At 38.6% G+C, this 24849-nt stretch overlaps 1 protein-coding gene across 7 annotated transcripts in view; it reads right to left on the minus strand.

The window, feature by feature from the left end:
- The window catches only part of anks1a.S (ankyrin repeat and sterile alpha motif domain containing 1A S homeolog), a 184458-nt gene that overhangs the window by 25894 nt on the left and 133715 nt on the right, over window positions 1-24849 (minus strand). For 6 of the 7 annotated variants that reach the window (XM_018248197.2, XM_018248199.2, XM_018248196.2 and 3 more), the window contains 7 exon segments: window positions 19390-19530; window positions 19094-19201; window positions 17713-17847; window positions 17025-17141; window positions 12655-12726; window positions 5455-5541; window positions 411-548 (listed from right to left, as the gene is read on the minus strand). In XM_018248197.2, coding sequence (XP_018103686.1) covers window positions 411-548; window positions 5455-5541; window positions 12655-12726; window positions 17025-17141; window positions 17713-17847; window positions 19094-19201; window positions 19390-19530 — 798 coding nt within the window. 7 annotated transcript variants of the gene reach the window in all.

Raw genomic sequence — 24849 nt, forward strand, 5'->3', positions numbered from 1 at the left:
AGTTTCTCATTTCTAAAGAAAAAAAAAAAGCATACTTTTTTAACGTAAATATGTATCGCATGATGTATGGGTTGTCTATGCACAAATTCATTTATTTTAGTAAATAAATGCTTTGGTTCATCTTTGAGTAGTTTGATTTTTAATTAAGGTGTTTGACGCAGCCTGTTTACATCTTTTTTTGTCTTGCCTCTAATTTCTGCACCTGAATTGAATGACTTGGTCTGTCCCTTTTCAGATGTGTTCCCAAATGTATTCTAGGCTTGCCTGAATACCATATCTCTCACTCTCATTTCCACTTGCTTGCTAAGCAAGGTACACTGTACCTCAGAATAACAATGTACCAATTCACAGGGAAGCTTGCTTTCCACCATCTAGCAATGTTCAGTTAACCCTTTTTATCTCAGACTCACCACATCAGCAGTGCTAAACACATGGCAATAATGGTGGCTAGTTTGTAGGTCCTTGGTGATGTAGGCAAAAGTACAGAGGTCCTCTGGATCTTGAGCTGCACAGGAAATGTTCCGAATTTCATGTTCTGCAATTTCATTCTGTAAAGGCAGATAACAGAATCCTCAAGTTAATCAAAATCAAGTAAAAGGCACTCATGGAAATATAATAGAGCAAACTTTTAAAGGAGCATTTTTTTCTAGTCTAGCGGTAAAAAAAGTTACCAGTCTGTTCAGTATTATATAGGTGTTATGATAACCACTGAAAAAAAATGTGTGAACTGCTTACTGTTTATGCATTATTCTGTTTCAAAGAATAAAGATTAACTGTGCCTCAGAGGTTTAGTCTAGAAATGAATCCTTAATTCAAGATGAGTTCTTTCCATATATAATAAAAAAAATTAAGTTTGAATAGAAGCAAAAATGAAAGCTACTGAAAGCTGCATTTCCCAGTCCCTTTTTTCTCAACTCTTGAAGCAATATAGCAGCAGCAATCTCTACTCCACACAAAACTCCAGTTTCACAAAAGCTGTATGTTCTGTAAATAACATAAGCATCCAAACAGTTTTGTAAATGTTGGTTTCACTACGGGCAGGGCAACAGGTTTAAGTATTCCTTTTTGGATGTAATGGTGAAAGGATCAGTGTAAGGGCATCTGGTGACAGATATAGATCAGATCTATCAGATAAGAACACACTTTTGTGATACGACTCTTTCCATCCATCAAATATAAAAAAATCCCTTCCAAGATCACAGCTATTGAGAGTAAAGTACATTGTAAAAATGCAGAAAGCCTAACATGGCAAATGGAAGATATGGAGAATAAATTCAAAGCAAGAGGATATTTGGATGTTGGAAAAAAACAAAACGTGAGGTTATGCAACATAGAATGAATAAGAGCAGGAAATAAGATGATGAAAGGATTCCCTTTTAACTATCCGCTGTGTGAGGGACAAGATAACAGAACTATCAGAAACAAATTAAATCAATCAGTTGCCAAGCACTTTAATGAAAGTGTCACAACATTAGTCTGAGATTCCAAGTATTGGACTCAATATCAAGAATGAATGTGGCATGGTGTTTTATGCTTGATAAAGAGCAGAGTGCCACTCAAAACACTGCATACGTTATGCTGCCCAGAAATGTTATAATTAAAGGCAAGTGTTTTTAAAGAAGCTACGTGGAGTGCTGTCACGCATTTATGAAAACTGGAGTCATGGTTCCAGTTTTAACAATCATGCACCGATACGTGAACAAACTCTTAGGGTCTATTTCAGGGGTAACTAACTATGCAGAGGGGAGGACTACCTAGGGTAGTAGGTTGGGGATCTTCTTATTGGGCGGGTTCTCCTTCAACTGTGATGTTTTACCAGAAAACAAATCAGTTTGGGGAGGGGACAGGGCTGGAAATGCCTGCGCATCTGCTGGCTCTGGTGCTTTACAAACTCTTGATATAGCTAGCAGATGCCATGCCACCCCCACCCACCAATATTTGCCACCCTAGGCCTGGGTCTTTGTGGCCTGCCCACAAATCCGGGCCTGGGAGGGGAAGCTGAAAGTTATGTGCGATCAATATATAATGGTAAAAAGGAATAAGGCATCTAAGAATAAAGCAGGGAAGCTGTGAACTGGAGAAGATTCAGGCTTCCAGTTGGAAACACTGCACGTGCATTTGGGCAGGCCTTAATAATTTTAACATTTGGGCAGGCTTCAAGAAGAAAATATAACTGGTGCTTGATAAAGGCAAGAAAAAATGTAAGTGAATGCTTTAAGCTCCTAAATTAACTTAATTTTTTATCATCATTGCTCTGGCTCACTGCCAAAGTAGCAATTTTTTGAAAGGAATAAAAATCTAGCGTGTTTTGGGTGACAAGTAGCGATGAGCGAAATTTTTTGCCACGTTTTGTCCGAAAATGATACACACAGCTTTTTATTTTTGTTAAAAACCTAACAGTGGAAAAATCACAGATGGGTACTTCTGCCTATTAAAATAGATGTGGATTAAAAAAATGTAGGGAATGCAAAGATATTTTAATAGTTGACTGTAGCATTTTTACACAGACTAATACAAGATTAGATTTTTCATAATTTAATATAAGATTTTCATTACTAGTTATACGAGTAACAAAGTGTTATGGAAATATAAATATTAGAAAAATGGGACTTCAACTCCAAATGACCAATTCACCATTACAATATTAATTTGGATATGGAATTACAAAATATTCTGAGAGTAAAAATAAAAGGCAATATTTATTTACCACCATGCCATGAACTGGTTAAAAACATTTAAAAACCAAGGAAACAGCGCTGCATAAGGACTGCGGGATCCCTCTCCACTGACAAACATTCAATGATAAATTAAAAGTTTGTAAAGTAGAACTGAGCTACTCAAAATAGGTAGCTGATAAATGCCATCCTGGGTGGCTTAATTGTTTGCAATCAATGAAATGGGTGCACCTGGAACAAGGTCCAATACTATGAATGTATAATTTTGCTACACGCCAATGCAGCGTCATTCTGACTCACAGACTGCAGTCTAATACAACAGCCCCTTAGCGACCTGGCTACACAGCTAGGGCTGATTAGCCCACACCTCATTGGAGTGTTATGGATCAATAATAATTATTCCAGCAAACTCTTCCCAACTTTGTAACATCTGATACAATACTATCCAGCATTGGACCTTGTTCCAGGTGCACCCATTTCATTGATTGCAAACAATTAAGCCACCCAGGATGGCTTTTATCAGCTACCTATTTTGAGTGGCTCAGTTCTACTTTACAAACTTTTAATTTATCATTGTATGTTTGTCAGTGGAGAGGGATCCCTCAGTCCTTATGCAGCGCTGTTTCCTTGTTTTTTAAATGTTTTTAACCAGTTCATGGCATGGTGGTAAACAAATAAATATTGTCTTTTATTTTTACTCTCAGAATATTTTGTAATTCCATATCCAAATTAATATTGTAATGGTGAATTGGTCATTTGGAGTTGAAGTCCCATTTTTCTAATATTTATATTTACTTTTCTAAGTTGGGTGAGGACACTCAATGCGGCCTAATTCATCTAGTTTAAAATATATCCTGTGCAAACCATTCTTAATTAGTAAAGTGTTATGGAACATGCTACATTGTGCCCACTTAGAAAGCCAAAGTTTTGCTATGGCAAGTGCTAACAGGCAATTAAGCACATTTTGACTTGCTTAGTTCTTCAGGATAGTGCTACCATTTTACTGCACACGCATTAATAAATCCTTTCATTTGACAGCCTCGACACATGTCTCCCCTGTGTTTAAAGGACCAGTAACATCAAAAAATTTTTTTTGAAAATTGGTTAGTAAACAACGAAAAATAAACATCAAGGCAAATTAAACTTTTAAACAGCAAAGCCTTTATTAAGAAATAACTAACCAAAACTCCACTTCCTGTCCTCTGCAAAAAAGGCGAATGGGCGACCATCCATCCTGCAGAGCTCGATTTCTCCTCCTGGCTATTCTAGTGACAGTCTGCAGCGCTTCACCTATTCCCAGCAGCAGCAGGTACTGGAAGAGCTGGATCAGTGGGGTGCGCATGCCACCTGCTCCGGGAGTTGTAGTGCCCCCGTCCGATGCTGGAAAACCCAAGACGAAGATCAACCCCCCTAAAAGCGATGAGACCGCCAATGCTAAACTACAGGACTGTTCTTTCCCCAGATCTGACACAAGCTCACAGCCATTATAAACAGGCCACAAATCCCGCGAGCTACAACATACCTCCAGTCGGCAGTCACGATTTCCCTCCCCGATCAGAGACAGTGGATGTATAACCCGTGCACTGAGATCACCGCTCCTACAGCAAAGCGAGACCCTCCGGAAACCACAACGCTTCCTCGCAGCTGACACATTTGAAAATCGCGCTAGCTAGCTCCCAGAGTCCGGACAGCAGCATGTCCAGCGGCAGCCCCACAGCATACTGTCTGTGAGTCTGGAAGCTGCCTGCTGCTGCAGGAGAAGGCGGAAGAGCCACGCACGCGATCCATGGAGTTGCCTTGCTGAGCCAGTGTGTTGCTGTCCAATGTGTTGGACATGCTGCTGCTGCTGTCCGGACTCTTATCTTGGGCAGGAGACATGGACTGAGAAGTAGACGGGGGCACTACAACTCCCGGAGCAGGTGGAGCTTTGCTGTAGGAGCGGTGATCTCAGCGCACGGGTTATACATCCACTGTCTCTGCTCGGGGAGGGAAATCGTGACTGCCGACTGGAGGTATGTTGTAGCTCGCGGGATTTGTGGCCTGTTTATAATGGCTGTGAGCTTGTGTCAGATCTGGGGAAAGAACAGTCCTGTAGTTTAGCATTGGCGGTCTCATCGCTTTTAGGGGGGTTGATCTTCGTCTTGGGTTTTCCAGCATCGGACGGGGGCACTACAACTCCCGGAGCAGGTGGCATGTGCACCCCACTGATCCAGCTCTTCCAGTACCTGCTGCTGCTGGGAATAGGTGAAGCGCTGCAGACTGTCACTAGAATAGCCAGGAGGAGAAATCGAGCTCTGCAGGATGGATGGTCGCCCATTCGCCTTTTTTGCAGAGGACAGGAAGTGGAGTTTTGGTAAGTTATTTCTTAATAAAGGCTTTACTGTTTAAAAGTTTAATTTGCCTTGATGTTTATTTTTCGTTGTTTACTAACCAATTTTCAAAAAAAATTTTTTGATGTTATTGGTCCTTTAATAAGCCTCTCAGCAGATCTGGGCTGGCAATCTATCGATTAGGCTGCTGTGATAAGAGGGAGGCTGTTTGGGCCTCTGTGTACGTGAAATGACTGGGCTTATTCTGAATATCAGTCTACACCTGCCCATTAGGAAAGAAAAGGGTCTGTTAAGGTATGTGTTGCTATTAAGTGGAACACTTAAAAAGGCCACAGCACGGGAATTTATAAAAATGTTTTGTCATAAGTAAGAATCACAAAATGATGATCAGGTGAGCAAGACAAAAAGAAAAATAAAGCAGATTATGTTGTGACCAAGGACTTACTCACCTGATTAGATGCATCAATGAATTTTACACCCCTGTAGCTGATTGAAAGAGTAATACAAGGTATTTTCTTCATTTGTTCTGTAGATTTCTGCAGAAAGAACCCCAATCACTTTAGATAAATAATTTTTCTCATGATTTTTTATTGAGATATATTAGATTCTTCAAAAGCAACTGTACCAATCTCTCTTACACCTTGTAGATTTTAAACTATATAATGTTAGCAAACCAGGGCTGCAGAGTAGGTACATAAATCCTTTGTCTCCAATCCACCGTTTTTGGGATCTCTGACTGCTTATATGTGGTGTACTTAACTTCTATGTCAATTGAAAAAGTCAAGTACACAACATACAAGTCTGACTGCCATCTTGGCAGTTGGGTAGGAATTTTTTCCCCTCTTATTTTTGGGAACTTCTACTAATTGGGTGACCAAATAGTTATTTTCAAAGTTGGTTTGGTTGCATGCACTAGGGGGGTAGTATAGATGAAGGGACCACACGCCTAATCTTTGACATATTGTTTGTCATAATTGAATTTGGATTCATAAGCTCCATATTGGGCTTGAGATGTCCTATCCTGTACTCAGGGCCGGAACTAGGGGTAGGCAGAGTAGGCACGTGCCTAGGACGCAAAGCTGGGGGGGTGCCAGGCACGTACCTGCTCTGTCGCCCACCCCATTGTCCGGTCCTTTCTCTCCCCGACTGCCGTGGATATTTTCTTAATTTCGCTTTTGCGCATGCGCGCCCGTAGTTTCGCGCATGCGCGCCATGGTGCAACTTTGCGCATGTTTTGCGCATGTGCACTATAACGGCGTTACGCACATGCGCACCAGAGCACGCACTCAGCCGGCGCCGTGGCCAGCCAGGTTGCCTAGGGCGCCTGGCTGGGTTGGCCCGGCTCTGCCTGTACTTCTGAGAGTATAATATAAAGTGCCTACCATGAACACCTGTTTTGGGAAAAGAGCTTTAAGGCAACTGATCCTATCTAGATATTGATTAAGTTTTTTCATTAAAGGGATACTGTCATGGGAAAAATAAACAATTCAAAATGAATCAGTTAATAGTGCTGCTCCAGCAGAATTCTGCACTGAAATCCATTTCTCAAAAGAGCAAACAGAATTTTTTATATTCAATTTTGAAATCTGACATGGGGCTAGACATTTTGTCAATTTCCCAGCTGCCCCTGGTCATGTGACTTGTGCCTGCACTTTAGGAGAGAAATGCGTTCTGGCAGGCTGCTGTTTTTCCTTCTCAATGTAACTGAATGTGTCTCAGTGGGACATGGGTTTTTACTATTGAGTGTTGTTCTTAGATCTACCAGGCAGCTGTTATCTGGTTACCTTCCCATTGTTCTTTTGTTTGGCTGCTGGGGGGGGGGGGGGGGAGGGAGGGGTTGATATCACTCCAACTTGCAGTAAAGAGTGATTGAAGTTTATAAGAGCACAAGTCACATGACTTGGGGCAGCTGTGAAATTGACAATATGTCTAGCCCCATGTCAGATTTCAAAATTGAATATAAAAAATTCTGTTTGCTCTTTTGAGAAATGGATTTCAGTTCAGAATTCTGCTGGAGCAGCACTATTAATGGGTTCATTTTGAAAAAATATTTTTTCCACATGACAGTATCCCTTTAAGGAAATCATGTTTATGAACATGATGATTTCCAAGAAACATTCACAGGTAGAAGTGATAGCTAGCATAAAAAAAGACTATATTAAAATAATAGCAGGAGAAAAGCCAGGTATTTAGAAAGGCTTCAACAATTAGAAAATGTTTTACTTGCTACAAATGCATTCAAGCTAAGCAACCCCATATACAGCACAATTTTGCCTGCATACTCAGCCACTCCTGAGGAAATTTATATCTTGTAGGTTGAAAAAATTATGCCCTAGTCCACTAGTATCTGGTTGGGGTTTACAGACTGAACTGGTTGGAAAATCAAGCGCTTACTGTATCTGACTCTAGTTTATGCAATATTCTGTTTAAAAATCTGCACAGGGCCACCATTTGATCCAATCTTTGGCCCAAGAATCCACCATCTTCCAGCAAAATAATGCTTTATTAATATTGCACTTCTACTGGGACTGTTTCCAGCAGAGAAATGATAATTAAAAAGGACACTGGCAGGGTTACATAGCAAATCGGGCGGAAGTCTGGAGAAAGCTTGACACTGAAGAACAGACTAAAGTTCAATAGCATTTAATCAAAGACTTATGCAAACAGGATGGATAGATGGAACAAGCAAGAAGTCAAGTACCAATGGAAAAAAAAAAAAAAAAAAAAAATTTACAACACACCTGGAAACTTTCTAAGTGACCTACAATCAGCACTAATTCCAAATCTCTTGCAATTAGATATTTTGAATTAGGCTGCATATATCATCCAGATTTTTATGTTCTGTGAGCATGATAGGAGCAATTCACGGGAAAGATTATTTTTATAGCCTTGAGGGTGACCAGGAAATTATGGATTACTCAATTACTTAATTATCCATCACCCACAAGTATTTTTATAGATTGTAGGAACTCAACAATGCTTAGTAAACATCATTGCCTCTTTCAGTCAATAAGTTTTGTACTATGATTTTTTTTGAATACCTCCATAATCTATGCAGAAGCAGAATAAGCCTATGTTAGAGATTGTCCTGCACAGACATTTTCATAGCTTAAGTTTTAACTAGAATAAATTATTAAGGGGGCTTGCACCAGGAAATAAAACAATGGGGTAGTCATATGGGCAATATGGTAGCAAAGTTATTGGTAAGCAGTGACTTAACAAAACAGACTGCAAGATTTTAGCGTTTACTTATTTTTAATTTGGCACAAGAGTTCTAATTGCAGGTTTGAGATGTAGTAATCTCATAACTATTGGCCATTTAGAAATATATAAGGAGTCGTATAAAAATTATCTTGAGCATATTTTTTCTTACATCCTCCCAGAGAACAAAACATTATCACTTACAACAGTGATGTTAAAGGTTCAATAAGAACAATGAACATTTGAAATGCATCCCATAAAGTAGTTATAAAGCTATATAGATACAGTTGAGAGTTTCTGGGAAAAGAGAGCTGAATTCTTTTTGCAGGAAAGTGCACTTATGATGTTTTTAATATGCCATTTTGTAGCTATGAATGGAATTTTCTGCAGAAATGTCCCCTCCACAAGAAACAGACACACAGGAGCCACCTGAGCCGAAATTAACAGAAATTGTACAAATGATGTCACACAACCACAATACAGTAGTACAAAAGTTAGAGGAGTTGGGCACAAATTTTGCAGTCCTTAAGCATGAAGTACAGAACTTAAGGGACCGTACCACAGAAGTGAAACACTGTATCTCTAACATAGAGGACAAGGTCAAGGCCAAAAAGAATGGAACAAGTAGACTGCCAGATATTCACCCTTGAGGCCCGTGCGGATGACTTTGAGAATTGCATACGGCGAAATAACATTGGCATAATTGGCATGCCGGAGCAGGTTGAGGGGAAACATATGGAACTCTTTATTGAACAATGGCTCATTAAGGAATTCGGACGAGGATCCTTCAGCTAAGGAAGCACTCCGGAAGAAACAGATTACCTACGCCATGTTATTCCAAGCCAAACTGCGAGTGGTCAAAGACAACCAAGTTAATTTTTTTAACAGCACAGAGGAGGTTCCCACATGGCTGGAAAAAAACACCCAACGCAACACAAACACCTAAACAACAAAGATCACCCCAAAGGCAAATTCGTCCAGAGGAACCCTGAAAACCATATTGATCAACTCATCAACTACATCTAACTAAAGGAGCAACTTGTGATAGCCAGGGAACACACTACTGGAGACCCTCTACTTCTCCTATTAATATTATTAACAGCATATTTGCCTCATATTATACACAAATATATGCCTCTAAATTAACAGTAAATAAACAGGATATATCTGATTACATACACAAGATACCCCTACACAGACTAGAAAATCAGGAAAAAAAATTTTTGGACCAAGGTATCACAGTCCAATAAAAACTAGAGGCCATAACCTCCCTTCCTCCAGGAAAAACCCCTGGCTTAGATAGCCTGCCATCAGAATGGTATGGGACACATGGTCCAATATTGATACCAAGGTTAAAATGTTTGTATAATGCTGTATTAGAGGGGGAGGCCTTGCCGAGCTCAATGGAAGAAACATTAATCACCCTACTCCTCAAGCCTGAGAAGGACCCACTACAATGCTCATTGTATAGGCCCATCTCTCTAATAAATGTAGATGCTAAAATTTTGGCAAAAGTCAAAACAAACCAAACTGTGTTGTTGTCCTTTACTATCTACAGGGGCACTCGGCAGGGTTGCCCTCTCTCCCTCCGCTGTTATTTGCTCTAGCAATGGAGACCCTAGCAATATTAAAATGTAAATGTTGTTAGGCTCAAGGTTGGTCGGCATATGGAAAAAATAGCAATGTATGCAGATGATACTCTATTATTTCTTGAAAATCCCTATACATCACTCACACCACTGGAAATTATTAATGGCCATGCAACATTCTCAGGACTCAAAATCTATTGGGCAAAATCTATAATGTTTCCCATAGACAGTTCATTCCAGATCAATTACAAATACAGACAGATTTAACATGGGCCGACTCATTTAATTACTTGGGAATAGTAATACACAGGGACATAGACAGGTTCCTTGAGTTAAATGTGGACCCTATTTTAACTAGCTTGGAAGGCAAAACCAAAACTTGGGTGCAGCTGCCTCTGACAAGGAATAATCAACCTGTTGAAAATGCTTCTACTTCCACGGTTCACATATGTATATCGCCAGTCTCCCATATGCATTCCAAACTGCCTCTTTAGAAAAATATACTCGCTACTTACATCGCTCTACTGGGGGAACTCTGCCCCCCCCCCCGAGTCTCAGGAGCCACACTACAACTCTCCATAGATGCTGCGGGTTTAGCTGCCCCCAACATGCACGTGTACTACTTGTCAGTAGTGGGCTTCCCCGACCGGCTCGAACGCAGCTACTATACTGGAGTCACATTTAGTGGGATCATCAGAGGCATTAAAAAACATGCTTCACAGAGGATTTGGTATTAATAAGAATGTTACAGGAACCATGAAAGCCACCAAAACTTACTGGAAATTAGCCCAAAAGCACTTTCCCAGGGAAAAAACTACAGCTCACAGTTTTCACCTCTATGGTTTAACCCCAAACTACCACACCTCAAAGCCATTCCAGATCCTTCACTCTGGCCACAATTCCAAATAAAATACATTGGAGACGTAATTGATCAAGGCAAGCTTTTACCATTTGAAGATCTCAAAGGCAAATTTAACCTGCCAAACAAAATGCTATTTCGATACCTACAGTTAAGATACACCATTACTGTCCAACTACCATATGCTAATGCAAATCCCACAAGGCTAGAAGAATATACACACACCCCAGGATTACTAAAGCCTCTGTCACAATTCAACAAATTACTTAGTCCCCCCCCCCACCAGTACTTCCTAAACTATAAGCCAAATGGGCCATAGATATCACATCCCTATCACTGGATATATGGACAGACATGTTAGAATCATCTTATGATTCATTGATAAGTGTAAGAGACAAAATGATCCAAGTCAGGTATCTCCATAGAACATACTTTACCCCACACAGATTGCACAACAGGAATCATGCCATACCTGCCAATACATGTCCAAAATGTAATCACACTCCAGCCAACTTTATACATATGGAGTAGTCCTGTCACCACATACAAATATTTTGGAAAAATATACTAGAGGAGTGCTCAGATGTTGCTTTCACCTCAGTCCAACTAGAACCACTACCAATTCTCCTTAATCAGGTGGAAGTCTTGTCTCAGTTTTGTAAAATTCGTATGTATGCAAAAAAATTGATAGCCATCAATTGGAAATCAGCTCTAGCACCAACAAAGGAGCAATGGTAAACAATGGTAAACAATAATATCTATGCAAAAATGTATTATCTAACAATTATAATTTACTTAAGCCCCAAGACAGATGTGATATAAACTAACATGCATGTATAAGAAAACAAGTAGACAACAATTCATGGTTGTAACCTTTATTACATCTTGTCTGTGCATGTTTTAAAATTTCAATAAAAAATAACTGTTAAAAAAAAAAATATATATATATATATATATACATATATATATATATTTTTTTTCATATATATATATATATATAAATTTTCATTTATATATATATATATATATATATATATATATATATATATATATATATATATATATATATATATATATATATATATATATATATATATATATATATACACACATATATATACACACACACACCAGTTTGGCAAGATTCTTTAATATGCCATTTAATTTGATATAAGTGATATGTGGTTTAAAGGAACAGTAACACCAAAATATGAAAGTGTTTTAAAGTAGTAAAAATATAATGTACTGTTGCCCTACACTGGTAAAACTGGGCTGTTCGCTTCAGAAACTATACTATAGTTTATATAAACAAGCTGCTGTGAATGCATGAGGGCAGCCATTCAAGCACAGGATACACAGTAGATAATCTATGCACAATAATGCACTGTTATCTGCTGCATATCCTGTGCATTTTTTCCTTTTTCATCTTTCAATGGCTTTCCTCATGGTTTGTTTATACTGTAGCTGAACTTTTGAAGCAGAACGTCACTTTTTACCAGTGCAGGGAAACAGTATAATATATTGTCATTCCTTTAAATAACTTAAATTTTTAGGTGTTTTGATTCCTTTAAGTATCAAATTTTGGGGTTATAGTTTTCCTTTAACAATGGACTTTGATACATTGTTAATAAAATGACATTCTCCAGCATGCTGGGGTAGACAACCCCGGCAATTATTTACACTACATATATCTCTAACGTGTGGACGGTTGCCCTGTTGTGTTTGTGTGATAAATAAAGCACTTTACTGCAACTGGTAATCATTGGAGTGTTTCTGTGCTTTTTCTTTTGCACGAAATGGACTCCTGGCATTTCTAAAAGTGTTTTATATACAATGGTTTGACCCACCCACTATAGCGCATTACAGAGGTGCTTAGTCACAATTTAAAGAAGATTTATAGAATTTTCATTTGTTATAGTGTTGTGGAATGTATTTTACGGACCACCACAAACCCAATACTGTTCTGCAACAGACATTATAGTCAACTCAGTCACACTTACCCTCATCTTGGCACAAGCGTCTTGTGTTGATTCCGTTCCTCGTAAGTCTCTGATTAACATTGACCCCAAATACTGGATGAAAGAAATTGATAAAGGTTAATTTTAATACTGGGGCAATTTTTTCTAAAAAAAATTACTTAGCATGCATTAGGTAACTGGTCTTCATTATTTATGGTTTTATTTTTTTCATTATTTGCCTTTTTCTTCCGACTTTTTACAGTTTTCAAGTGGGGGGGTCACTGACCTCATCTAAAAACAAATGCTCTGTCACATGTAGTGTTGCCCTGTCCTGATAAAACTGATGTGTTTGCTTCAGAAACACTACTATAGTTCATATAAACAAGCTGCTGTGTAACAATGGCGGAAATTGAAAAAAGGCTATATGCCACAGGTTAAATAGTGGATAACAGATAACACAATTATGTGTATATATAAATATACACACAGTCATCATATCAACCCTTAAAGGAACAGTAAAACCGAAAAATTAAAGTTTTTTAAAGTAATAAAAATATCATGTAATGTGGCCCTGCATTGGTAAAATTGATCTGTTTGCTTCAGAAACACTACTATAGTTCATATAAACAGGCTGCTGAGTAGCAATCGTGGAAATTGAAAAAAGGCTATATGGCACAGTATAATTAGCAGATAGCAGATAATATTATGTTCTACAGAGCTTATTTGCTATCTGCTGTGTAACCTGAGCCTTTTCTCCTTTGAATGGCTGCCCCATTGCTACACAGCAGCTTATTTATATAAACAATAGAAGTGCTTCTAATGCTTCAGTTTTACTAGTGCAAGGCAACACTGCATTATATTTTTCTTACTTTATAACAATTTAATTATTTGATGTCACTGGTCCTTTAAGCGTGTTTTCTCCAGTGCAAACAACCCCAATGTGGCCAATCTTTCCTCATAGCTGAGATTTTCGATAACTTTTACAAGCTTAGTTACCATTCTCTGGACACTCTCTAATTCAATAATGTCCCGTTTGAGCACTGGAGACCAAAAATGTACAGTATATTCTAGATGGGGCCTTACCAGTGCTCTCTGTAGAGTAGAAAAATAACCCCCTCCTCCCTCAAATCTATAGCAGCATTGCATTATGAATGATAGGTCGTCAGACAAATTTGATTTGCTTTTTATGATGAGGTTAGTAAGATGTTGGACAGTGGGGTAGCAGTAGATGTGATATATTTGGATTTTGCCAAAGCATTTGATACCCTGCCCCATAAACAAATGTTTTCTAAACTAAGGTCTGTTGGGCTTAATTGAGTCATTTGCACATGGACAGGGAACTGGCTACAGGATTGGGTATGAGGATGGTTGTTAATGGTACATTCTCTGGTTGGAGTAAGGTTCTAAGTGGGGTCCCTCAGGGCTCGGTATTGGGCCCACTTTTATAAACGTGTTCATCAATGACTTAGGGGAGGGTATTGTAAGTAATGTATTAGTGTTTGCAGATGATACAAAACTATCCAGACAATTACTTCTATCCGGGATGTGGCATCCTTGCAACGGGATCTTGACAAACTGGCAATCTGGGCAGCTAAGTGACAAATGAGATTCAATGTTTTGCCTTTTTTAACACAATCATTTAATTTTAGGGCTCAAAAGAAATTGGACCATTGACTCAAAGGCTATTTCATGGGCAGGTGTGGGCAATTCCTTTGTAATGTCATTATCAATTAAGCATATAAAAGCCCTGGAGTTGATTTGAGGTGGGGGTGCTTGTATGTGGAAGATTTTGCTGTAAACAGACAACATGCGGTCAAAGGAGCTCTCCATGCAGGTGAAACAAGCCATCCTTAAGTTGCAAAAACAGAAAAAATCCATCCGAGAAATTGCTACAATATTAGGAGTGGCAAAATCTACAGTTTGATACATTCCAAGAAAGAAATCAAGCACTGGTGAAATCAGCAACGCAAAAAGACCTGGACGTCCACGTAAGATAATAGTGGTGGATGATTGCAGAATCTTCGGACAGATGAAACCAAGATTAACCTCTACCAGAATGATGGTAAGAAAACAGTAGGGAGAAGGCGTGGAACAGCTCATGGTCCAAAGCATACCACATCATCTATAAAACATGGCAGAGGCAGTGTGATGGCATGGGTGTGCATGGCTGCCAGTGGCACTGGGACACTAGTGTTTATCGATGATGTGACACAGAACAGAAGCAGCCGAATGAATTCTGAGGTGTTCAGAGACATACTGTCTGCTCAAACCCAGCTAAATGCAGTCAAATTAATTGGGAGGTGTTTCATAATACAGATGGAGAATGACCCAAAACATACAGCCAAAGCGACCCAGGAGTTAAAGGGATACTGTCCTGGGAAAAAAAATTTTTCAAAATGAATCAGCTAATAGTGCTGCTCCAGCAGAATTCTGCACTGAAATCCATTTCTCAAAAGAGCAAACAGATATATTCAATTTTGAAATCTGACATGGGGCTAGACATATTGTCAATTTCCCAGCTGCCCCAAGTCATGTGACTTGTGCTCTGATAAACTTCAATCACTCTTTACTGCAAGTTAGAGTGATATCACCCCCCTCACTTTTTCCCCCCAGCAGCCAAACAAAAGAACAATGGGAAGGTAACCAGATAACAGCTCCCTAACACAAGATAACAGCTGTCTGGCAGATCTAAGAACAACACTCAATAGTAAAAACCCATGTCCCACTGAGACACATTCAGTTACATTGAGAAGGAAAAACAGCAGCCTGCCAGAAAGCATTTCTCTCCTAAAGTGCAGGCACAAGTCACATGACTGGGGGCAGCTGGGAAAATTTACAAAATGTCTAGCCCCATGTCAGATTTCAAAATTGAATATAAAAAAATCTGTTTGCTCTTTTGAGAAATGGATTTCAGTCCAGAATTCTGCTGGAGTAGCAGTATTAACTGATATGTTTTGAAAAAAACATGTTTTCCGATGACAAGATCCCTTTAAAGCAAATAAGTGGACTATTCTTGAATGCCCAAGTCAGTCATCTGATCTGAATCCAATTGAGCATGCATTTCACTTGTTGAAGACTAAACTTCAGACAGAAAGGCCCACAAACAAACAGCAACTGACAGCCGCTGTAGTAAAGGCCTGGCAGAGCAATAAAAAGGAGGAATCCCAGAATCTGGTGATGTCCATGAGTACAAGACTTAAGACTGTCATTGCCAGCAAAGGGTTTTCAACCAAGTATTAGAAATTAGTATTTTATTTTCAGTTTTTTAATTTGTCCAATTGCTTTTGAGCCCCTGAAATGAAGTGATTGCGTTAAAAAAGGCTTTTGTTCCTCACATTTTTATGCAATCTTTTCGTTCAACCCACTGAATTAAAGCTGAAAGTCTGCAGTTGAAATGTTTCATTAAAAATTCATTGTGGTAATGTACAGAACCAAAATTAGAAAAATGTTGTCTCTGTCTAAAGATTTATGGGCCTAACTGTAGACTGCACTAGGCAAATCCATAATGGAAAAGGACCTTGGAGTCCTTGTAGATAATACATTTTGCTGTAGAAAGCAATGCCAGTCAGCAGCATTAAGGGCAAATAAGGTCTTGAGCTGTATTAAAAGGGGCATATACTCACGGGAGGAGGGGGTTATTCTTCCACTGTACAGAGCACTGGTAAGGCCCCATCTAGAATATGCCGTACAGTTTGCCGTCCAGCGTGCAAACAGGACATTACTGAATTAGAGAGGGTGCAAAGAAGGGCAACTAAGCTGGTAAAAAGTATCTTAGAGGAAAGACTGGCCAAATCGGGGTTGTTCAGGCTGGAGAAGAGGCACCCCTAGGGGATCAAATAATAAGCTCTCTAATGCTTTATTTACCAGTAGGTCTTTACAGCCGACATGAGGTCACCCATTCCAAATAGAAGAAAGGAGGGTCCGTCTAAACATTTGGAACGTTTTTTTTTTTTTTTTTACAGTGAGAGCTGTGAAGATGTGAAATTCTCTCCCTGAATCAGATGTACTGGCTCATACATTAGATAGCTTTAAGAAGGGGTTAGATGGCTTTTTAGAAAGGGAGGGAATACAGGATTATAAAAGATAGCTCTTAGTACAAGTTGATGCAGGGACTAGACAGAGTGCTACCTTGGGAGTCAGGAAGGCATTTTTTCTCCTCTGTTGCAAATTGGAAAGGCTTCAAATTGGGTTTGAGCATGGCTTAATGAGACCTTTTTTTAAAACTTAAATATTGGGGTATGATTGGTTACAGTGCTGTACAAAACATGTATTTGGTGTACACTTTAAAAACTGCATGCACAGTTTAGTGGCGAGACCAAATACATATTAATTTATGATTGGTGAACAGAAATAAGCTCAAGAAGAGCAGAGAAGCAGAATATAACTCTCCTTTGTTTCCGTTATATACTTACACTAGCCTCGTAACCACAAGACTCAAATATTAACTTTTCTGGCTGGTGCTGCCAGTTTTGTAGATAGGCATATGAAGTGGTAGCATTGGGTGGGCGTAGAGATAGTCTGGGCTCTTCCTGCATTGGAGTATAAATGAAATGTTAGATCCTGCAAGCATAATAACAGATCAACTTCTAACATTAATGAAATAGAGATTTCTTAAAAGGGGTCATCTCAACATAAAAAAAATGCATACAAAAGTTAATTTTCATTAAATATGAAACCCAAATTCTTTTGATTATTAAAACATCAACACTTGTTATAAACTCATGAAAGATCTCAGATGTAATATGTTGTCTCCCCTGTTTGAGACATAGTAATTACTTTTACTTTTCCCTTCCTCCTCACTATGCCTATGCATTGGCATGCAAATCAGGTTCTCATTTTTGGTTCATACAATACATTTTTAGATGACAAATATAACCGGATTATGGTTCACAAAAGAATGAAGTACACAAAATTTTAAAAAAAGGCATATAGTGTATGTTTATTTTGCTGGACTAACATGATAGCGTAATATCTGAAATTATTTCTTAGAGCGACAGCCCGCAATATAGTGACACATTCCAGCTTTCAACTGTACATCTTTCATTGTTTATTAAATGTGACATTTCTTTGGGGACAAATGGTAGTTAAAAAAATACAAACCTCTACAGTCGGTACCAGAGTAGCTTGGTGTTCTACTGTATTCTCTGCACCTGATGTCCAGCTTCTTTCATTTTCCAAACCAGTAACATGGTCCCCCAAAACAAGAGAAGAACCACATGATAGTAAGTCCTGACACTGGAGAGAAAAGAAGAACATGAGATCAAGCACTATAACAAACATGGTGCTATTAGTATGTCTGAGAAACAAGACTTTATTTCTTGCACTTTGCCTTTAGATAGGTGACTTTATTTGCAAACCAGATAGGCAAGAAATAATTTAGGCCACAATACTGTTGTAACAAGGGGGGGGCATATCTCTGTCATATATTTTTCAGTCAGTGGATAAGTGCCCAAATCCATCTTGGTCTCTTCCTATTCATCTATATGGCTAAAGTGCAATATCCCTGAAACGGATGATTTTCAGAACAAAAATACAGTCCTTCATCACATCATGTTACATTATAAGAGAGGACTTACAATCGGTTATTTAACAATGAATATCAAAGGTAAAAAAAAACAATAGATGACTGGGTTTTATGCATTTCACATTTATCAACATCATTATAACATGCCTGTACAGGCTTATATGCTTTTTTTTTGTATGCGCTAAGCTGCCATACTACTTGTCTCAGCAAAAGTGTTATGATTTAAATCTGATCTAAAGCTCAACTAATTATTGGGCTAAATTTATGCTGATTAAAAAGTACATGCTTAGGGATGCTGCCAGTTATCTGAGCGGAGGGACTAATACGTAATATACAGTGTATATACAGTATTAAAGTGGACCTGTCACCTACACATAAAAAACTGCATAATGAAAGTCCTTTCCAAATTAAATATGGAACCCCAAAAAAGTTTTTCATGAAAACATCCATACCTGTTATAAAGGTGTTTAAATATCTAAACTGTCAATCAAATATTACCTGCCCCGCCTCTATGCCCGTGGCATAGAGGAGGGGCAGTCAATTACTTTCACTTTCCATTCAGCACTTCCTACATGTCACTGCTCTCCTCCCATTCCCCGTTCCCTCCTCAGGCTCTATAATTGTGTACGGCACTGCACATGGACATTAGGTCCCTCATTCTGGTTCATACACAAGATTTTGGGGTGATACACAATTTCCCTTAATAACCGTGTCCAAAAAATGGCAGCTGCCTGCTTGCTGTGATTGTATAATTCCAAAACAGAAGGAAACAAAATTTAAATAATAAATACAGTGTAAGTAAAGTTTATTTTGCTCAACTAACATGATAGAAAAGAATTTGAAATTATTTCTTAGGGTGACAGATCCCCTTTAAATATTAAACAGCACATGACAGCATAATATACCATAGAGATGGCCAGTCCAGTCTCAGTGTGAAATTATCTTAAAAACAGTTACCCTGAGTTGTGAGAATCGAGGTGGTTTCTGTGGAGGATCTTCATAGGGCCTTTCAGCCAGTGAAGCCAATATCCTCTTTCTATGACCCAGAAGATTAACTTTAAGTACCTAAGGAGAATGATAATGATAGGAAAATTAAACTTGAATTTTGTGACAAACTTTAGAGGAACAAAATAAGATGGAATTAAGTAAAAAAAAAAATCATGAGATGACAACATGAAAGTAGGACAGAAAAAGTTTTTGATACTTTTATGTAAGGCAATATTTAAAAAAAGCTAATTAAAAACAAAGCTCACGTTTACAATCTCAAGCTCCCATAGATTCCGAAGTGTTTCCATTGAAGCGTAACCACTACTAAGAAAGTTTGGAACATACTGATGTAGAGCAAGAGCTCGTAGCCATGAAGATACGGAGAGGTCTGCAGACAGGACAGGTGGCTAGAAAAAAAGTCAACTGATTTACTGCAAAGAAAATGTAACAATCCTACAAAAAAAGAGAAGACTGCTGGGTTCCTGGCTGCCTACTGCTTCTGTTATTCTTTCAGTTTAATCTCGGTCACCTTACATAGTTACATAGTTACATAGTTAAATTGGGTTGAAAAAAGACAAAGTCCATCAAGTTCAACCCCTCCAAATGAAAACCCAGCATCCATACACACACCCCTCCCTACTTTTAATTAAAATTCTATATACCCATACCTATATTAACTATAGAGTTTAGTATCACAATAGCCTTTAATATTATGTCTGTCCAAAAAATCATCCAAGCCATTCTTAAAGGCATTAACTGAATCAGCCATCACAACATCACCCGGCAGTGCATTCCACAACCTCACTGTCCTGACTGTGAAGAACCCTCTACGTTGCTTCAAATGAAAGTTCTTTTCTTCTAGTCTAAAGGGGTGGCCTCTGGTACGGTGATCCACTTTATGGGTAAAAAGGTCCCCTGCCATTTGTCTATAATGTCCTCTAATGTACTTGTAAAGTGTAATCATGTCCCCTCGCAAGCGCCTTTTTTCCAGAGAAAACAACCCCAACCTTGACAGTCTACCCTCATAATTTAAGTCTTCCGTTCCTCTAACCAATTTAGTTGCACGTCTCTGCACTCTCTCCAGCTCATTTATATCCCTCTTAAGGACTGGAGTCCAAAACTGAACTGCATACTCCAGATGAGGCCTTACCAGGGACCTATAAAGAGGCATAATTATGTTTTCATCCCTTGAGTTAATGCCCTTTTTTATGCAAGACAGAACTTTATTTGCTTTAGTAGCCACAGAATGACACTGCCCAGAATTAGACAACGTGTTATCTACAAAGACCCCTAGATCCTTTTCATTTAAGGAAACTCCCAACACATTGCCATTTAGTGTATAACTTGCATTTATATTATTTTTGCCAAAGTGCATAACCTTGCATTTATCAACATTGAACCTCATTTTCCAGTTTGCTGCCCAGTTTTCCAGTTTAGACAGATCACTTTGCAAAGTGGCAGCATCCTGCATGGAACCTATAGTTCTGCACAATTTAGTATCATCTGCAAAAATAGAAACAGTACTTTCAATGCCCACCTCCAGGTCATTAATAAACAAGTTGAAAAGCAAGGGACCTAGTACAGAGCCCTGCGGTACTCCACTAACAACACTGGTCCAATTAGAAAATGTTCCATTTACCACCACTCTTTGTAGTCTATCTTTTAGCCAGTTCGCTATCCAGGTACAAATACTATGTTCCAGGCCAACATTCCTTAATTTAACCAGTAACCTTTTGTGTGGCACTGTATCAAATGCTTTAGCAAAGTCTAAGTAAATCACATCCACTGCCATCCCAGAATCGAGGTCTCTACTTACATTCTCGTAAAAAGAAATTAAGTTAGTCTGGCAAGATCTATTACGCATAAAACCATGCTGGCACAAACTCATAGTATTATGATTTGCTATGAAGTCCAGTATCTTATCCTTTATTAACCCTTCGAAAAGCTTTCCTAATACTGACGTCAGACTAACTGGCCTATAGTTTTGAGGCTGAGAACGGGATCCTTTTTTGAATAGAGGCACCACATTAGCAATTCGCCAGTCTCTTGGCACAATACCAGATCTCAATGAATCCTGAAAAATTAAGTAAAGAGGTTTGGCAATCACAGAGCTAAGCTCGCTAATTACCCTGGGATGAATACCATCTGGCCCTGGACCTTTGTTAATCTTAACCTGTTCAAGTCTCTTTTGAATTTCTTCTTGTGTGAACCATGCATCATTAGTTGTATTACTAGAATTGGGAGTGTTAAGAAGGAAACCTTCACTTACTGGTTCTTCATTTGTGTAAACAGATGAAAAATACGAGTTCAGAATCTGCGCTTTTATTTTGTTTTCATCAACCAGCTGATCCCCCTCTGATAGTAAGGGTCCCACCCCTTCCTGCTTCATTTTTTTACTATTGACATATTTAAAAAATAATTTGGGATTTTTTTTACTGCTTGCTGCAATATCCTTTTCTATAGCAATTTTAGCTTGCCTTATAGCTTCTTTGCATGATTTATTGGCCTCCTTGTACCTTATAAATGTTTCGGCTGTACCAGCTAACTTGAAAGCCTTAAAAGCACGTCTTTTCTTACCCACCTCAACACCAACGCTTCTATTGAACCAAAAAGGTTTTGCTTTGCAACGACGTTCCTTGCTTACAAGTGGAATATACTGACAAGTATATTTATTAAGCAGCATTTTAAAGACTTCCCATTTTTGTTCTGTGTTTAACCCTGTGAAAAGCATTTCCCACTTAATATGTTGCAGAGATGCCCTTATACTGTCAAAGTTTGCACGTCTGAAATTTAGTGTTTTAGTTACTCCCTTATAGAATTGCTTCTGCAACAGAATCTCAAAGGAGACCATGTTATGATCACTATTCCCTAAATGCTCACCCACACAAATGTTAGAGATGAGTTCAGTATTGTTAGTTATTACAAGGTCCAAAAGAGAGTTATTCCTAGTAGGTTCTTGAACGAGCTGGAATAAAAAGTTGTCATTCAGCATATTTACAAACCTACTAGCTTTTTCTGTCTTAGCAACCCCATTACCCCAGTCAATGTCTGGATAATTGAAGTCACCCATAGCAACAACTTGACCCAGCTGTGAAGCCGCTAGTATCTGCAAGAGTAGCTGGGCTTCATACTCGACACTTATACGAGGTGGTTTATAGCATACACCAATGATAATTCTTTTTGATACCTTTTGCCCAGTCGAAATCTCTACCCAGAGTGATTCTACACCCTCACCAGTGCCAGCTATTTTTATTTCTTTAGCGCATGGCTTTAATTCAGGCTTTACATACAAACCCACTCCTCCACCCTTTTTAATCCCTCTGTCCCTCCTAAAAAGGGTGTAACCATTTAAATTCACAATCCAGTCACATGTTTCATCCCACCAGGTCTCAGTGATACCAATTATATCATAATTTTTAGAGCATGCAATTAATTCTAGGTCTCCCATTTTACCTGACAAACTCCGTGCATTTGCCAGCATACAGCGGAGGTTACTACTTTTACTTTTGAAATGTGCATTACTTAGTGAAGAATTATACGTTAAGTTAGTATTATTCTGTTTTCCTTGTAACAGAGGGACCTCCTTAGCTGGTAAACTGTATGCCCCCCTCACTCCTCCCCCATGACCCCTTACTAACCCCACTACCCCGTCTACACTAGCTTCCCCATAATCCTTTATCTCACCCACCCCCCTCTTGCCTAGTTTAAACACTCCTCCAACCTCTTAGCCATTCTTTCCCCTATTACCTTCTTGCTTGAGTAATCACACCTGTTGCCTCCTGGGCTAGTTTAGGCAGTCCGACCTCTTGTTCATATGTCTAAACATCTCTAACATATATACGTTGTATGCGATTTCTTCTGGATAACAAATAGCTCTAAGGCCATTGCTCTAAGGCAGGAGTGCCCATAGTAATGCAAGGTCTACTTTTAGTGACGATGTCCCATGATGGTCTACATCCATGATAGCAGTTAGAATTCTATTCCATGGAAAATATTACTGAAATACTGATTTATGGCAACTGCATATTGCTATATTTGACAAACAACTATTTCTTATGTGACCTTAAAGGAATATGGTCATGGGAAAAAAATTTTTTTTCAAAATAAATCAGTTAATAGTGCTACCCCAGCAGAATTCTGCACTGAAATCCATTTCTCAAAAGAGCAAACTGATTTTTTTATATTCAATTTTGAAATCTGACATGGGGCTAGACATATTGTCAATTTCCCAGCTGCCCCAAGTCATGTGACTTGTGCTCTGATAAACTTCAATCACTCTTTACTGCTGTACTGCACGTTGGAGTGATATCACCCCCTCCCTTTTCCCCCCAGCAGCCAAACAAAAGAACAATGGGAAGGTAACCAGATAGCAGCTCCCTAACACAAGATAACAGCTGCCTGGTAGATCTAAGAACAACACTCAATAGTAAAAACCCATGTCTCACTGAGACACATTCAGTTACATTGAGAAGGAAAAACAGCAGCCTGCCAGAAAGCATTTCTCTCTAAAGTGCAGACACAAGTCACATGACCAGGGGCAGCTGGGAAATTGACAAAATGTCTAGTCCCATGTCAGATTTCAAAATTGAATATAAAAAAATCTGTTTGCTCTTTTGAGAAATGGATTTCAGTGCAGAAGTCTGCTGGAGTAGCACTATTAACTGTTGCGTTTTGAAAAAAACATGTTTTTTGATGACAGGATCCCTTTAACATAATAAATATCTTTATGAAAAGCATGAAACAAGAGGGTGATTTAGACAAGCTGTTTGTTGACAGTGTCTTGAGATCTACTGATCACCAGCTAAACGTCTACTGGTAGATCCTGACCTAACTTTTGGGCACCCCTGCTCTAAGGGCTACATGGCATGGTCGAATGTTGGGTTTGATTGCGGTTAGGGAAACCAGAAGTGTTTAAAACAGACTGAAAAGTACTTTTCTTGCTTTTATACAATATTTGGGCTCTGTAGCCTAATGGGTTAGGTATTTTTTTTTGTTGTACAGTGCTTTGCTTGTTGTACAGTGCTTTGCCCTCAAGAAGCGCTTTACAAATAAAAATATACATACATACATACTTATATTATATATGATACAGGTATAGGTTATATTATTCAGAATGTTTCAGACACTGTTTTTTCCAGATAAGGGATATTTCTGTAATTTGGATCACCAGTCTTTGACATAAAACCTGCCTAACTGCTGGCTGATTCAGAGGAAGGCAAAAAAAAAAAAACCCTTCTGAAATGATTTGCCTCAGAGGAGGAAAAAAATCCTTCCTTACACAAATACTCATTAAATCAGATAACCATGGATCGACTTTGTAGTACAGGTATGGGAGTGGTTTTCCAGGGACCTGGAGCTTTCAAGATAATGGATCTTTCCATAATTTGGATCTTCATACCTTAAATCTACTAGAAAATCATATAAACCTTAAATAAACCCAATAGTATTGGGTTGATTCCAATAAGGATTAGTTATATCTTTGTTTGGATCAAGTACAAGGTACTGTTTTTTTATGAAGAGAAAAAAGAAATAATTTTTAACAATTTGGACTATTCAGATAAAATGGAGTCTATAGGAGACTAATTCAGAGATTTCGGGATAACAGGTTTTTGTATAATACATCCCATACCTGCACAAGCTTTTTTTTTTAATAGTCTCAATTGTTAAAAAGCCATCCAATCTGCTAAGCTATCTAATGTATTTGCCCGTACAATTGACTCAGAGAG

This window comes from Xenopus laevis, chromosome 2S (assembly GCF_017654675.1).
Source record: "Xenopus laevis strain J_2021 chromosome 2S, Xenopus_laevis_v10.1, whole genome shotgun sequence".
Taxonomy (NCBI): domain Eukaryota; kingdom Metazoa; phylum Chordata; class Amphibia; order Anura; family Pipidae; genus Xenopus; species Xenopus laevis.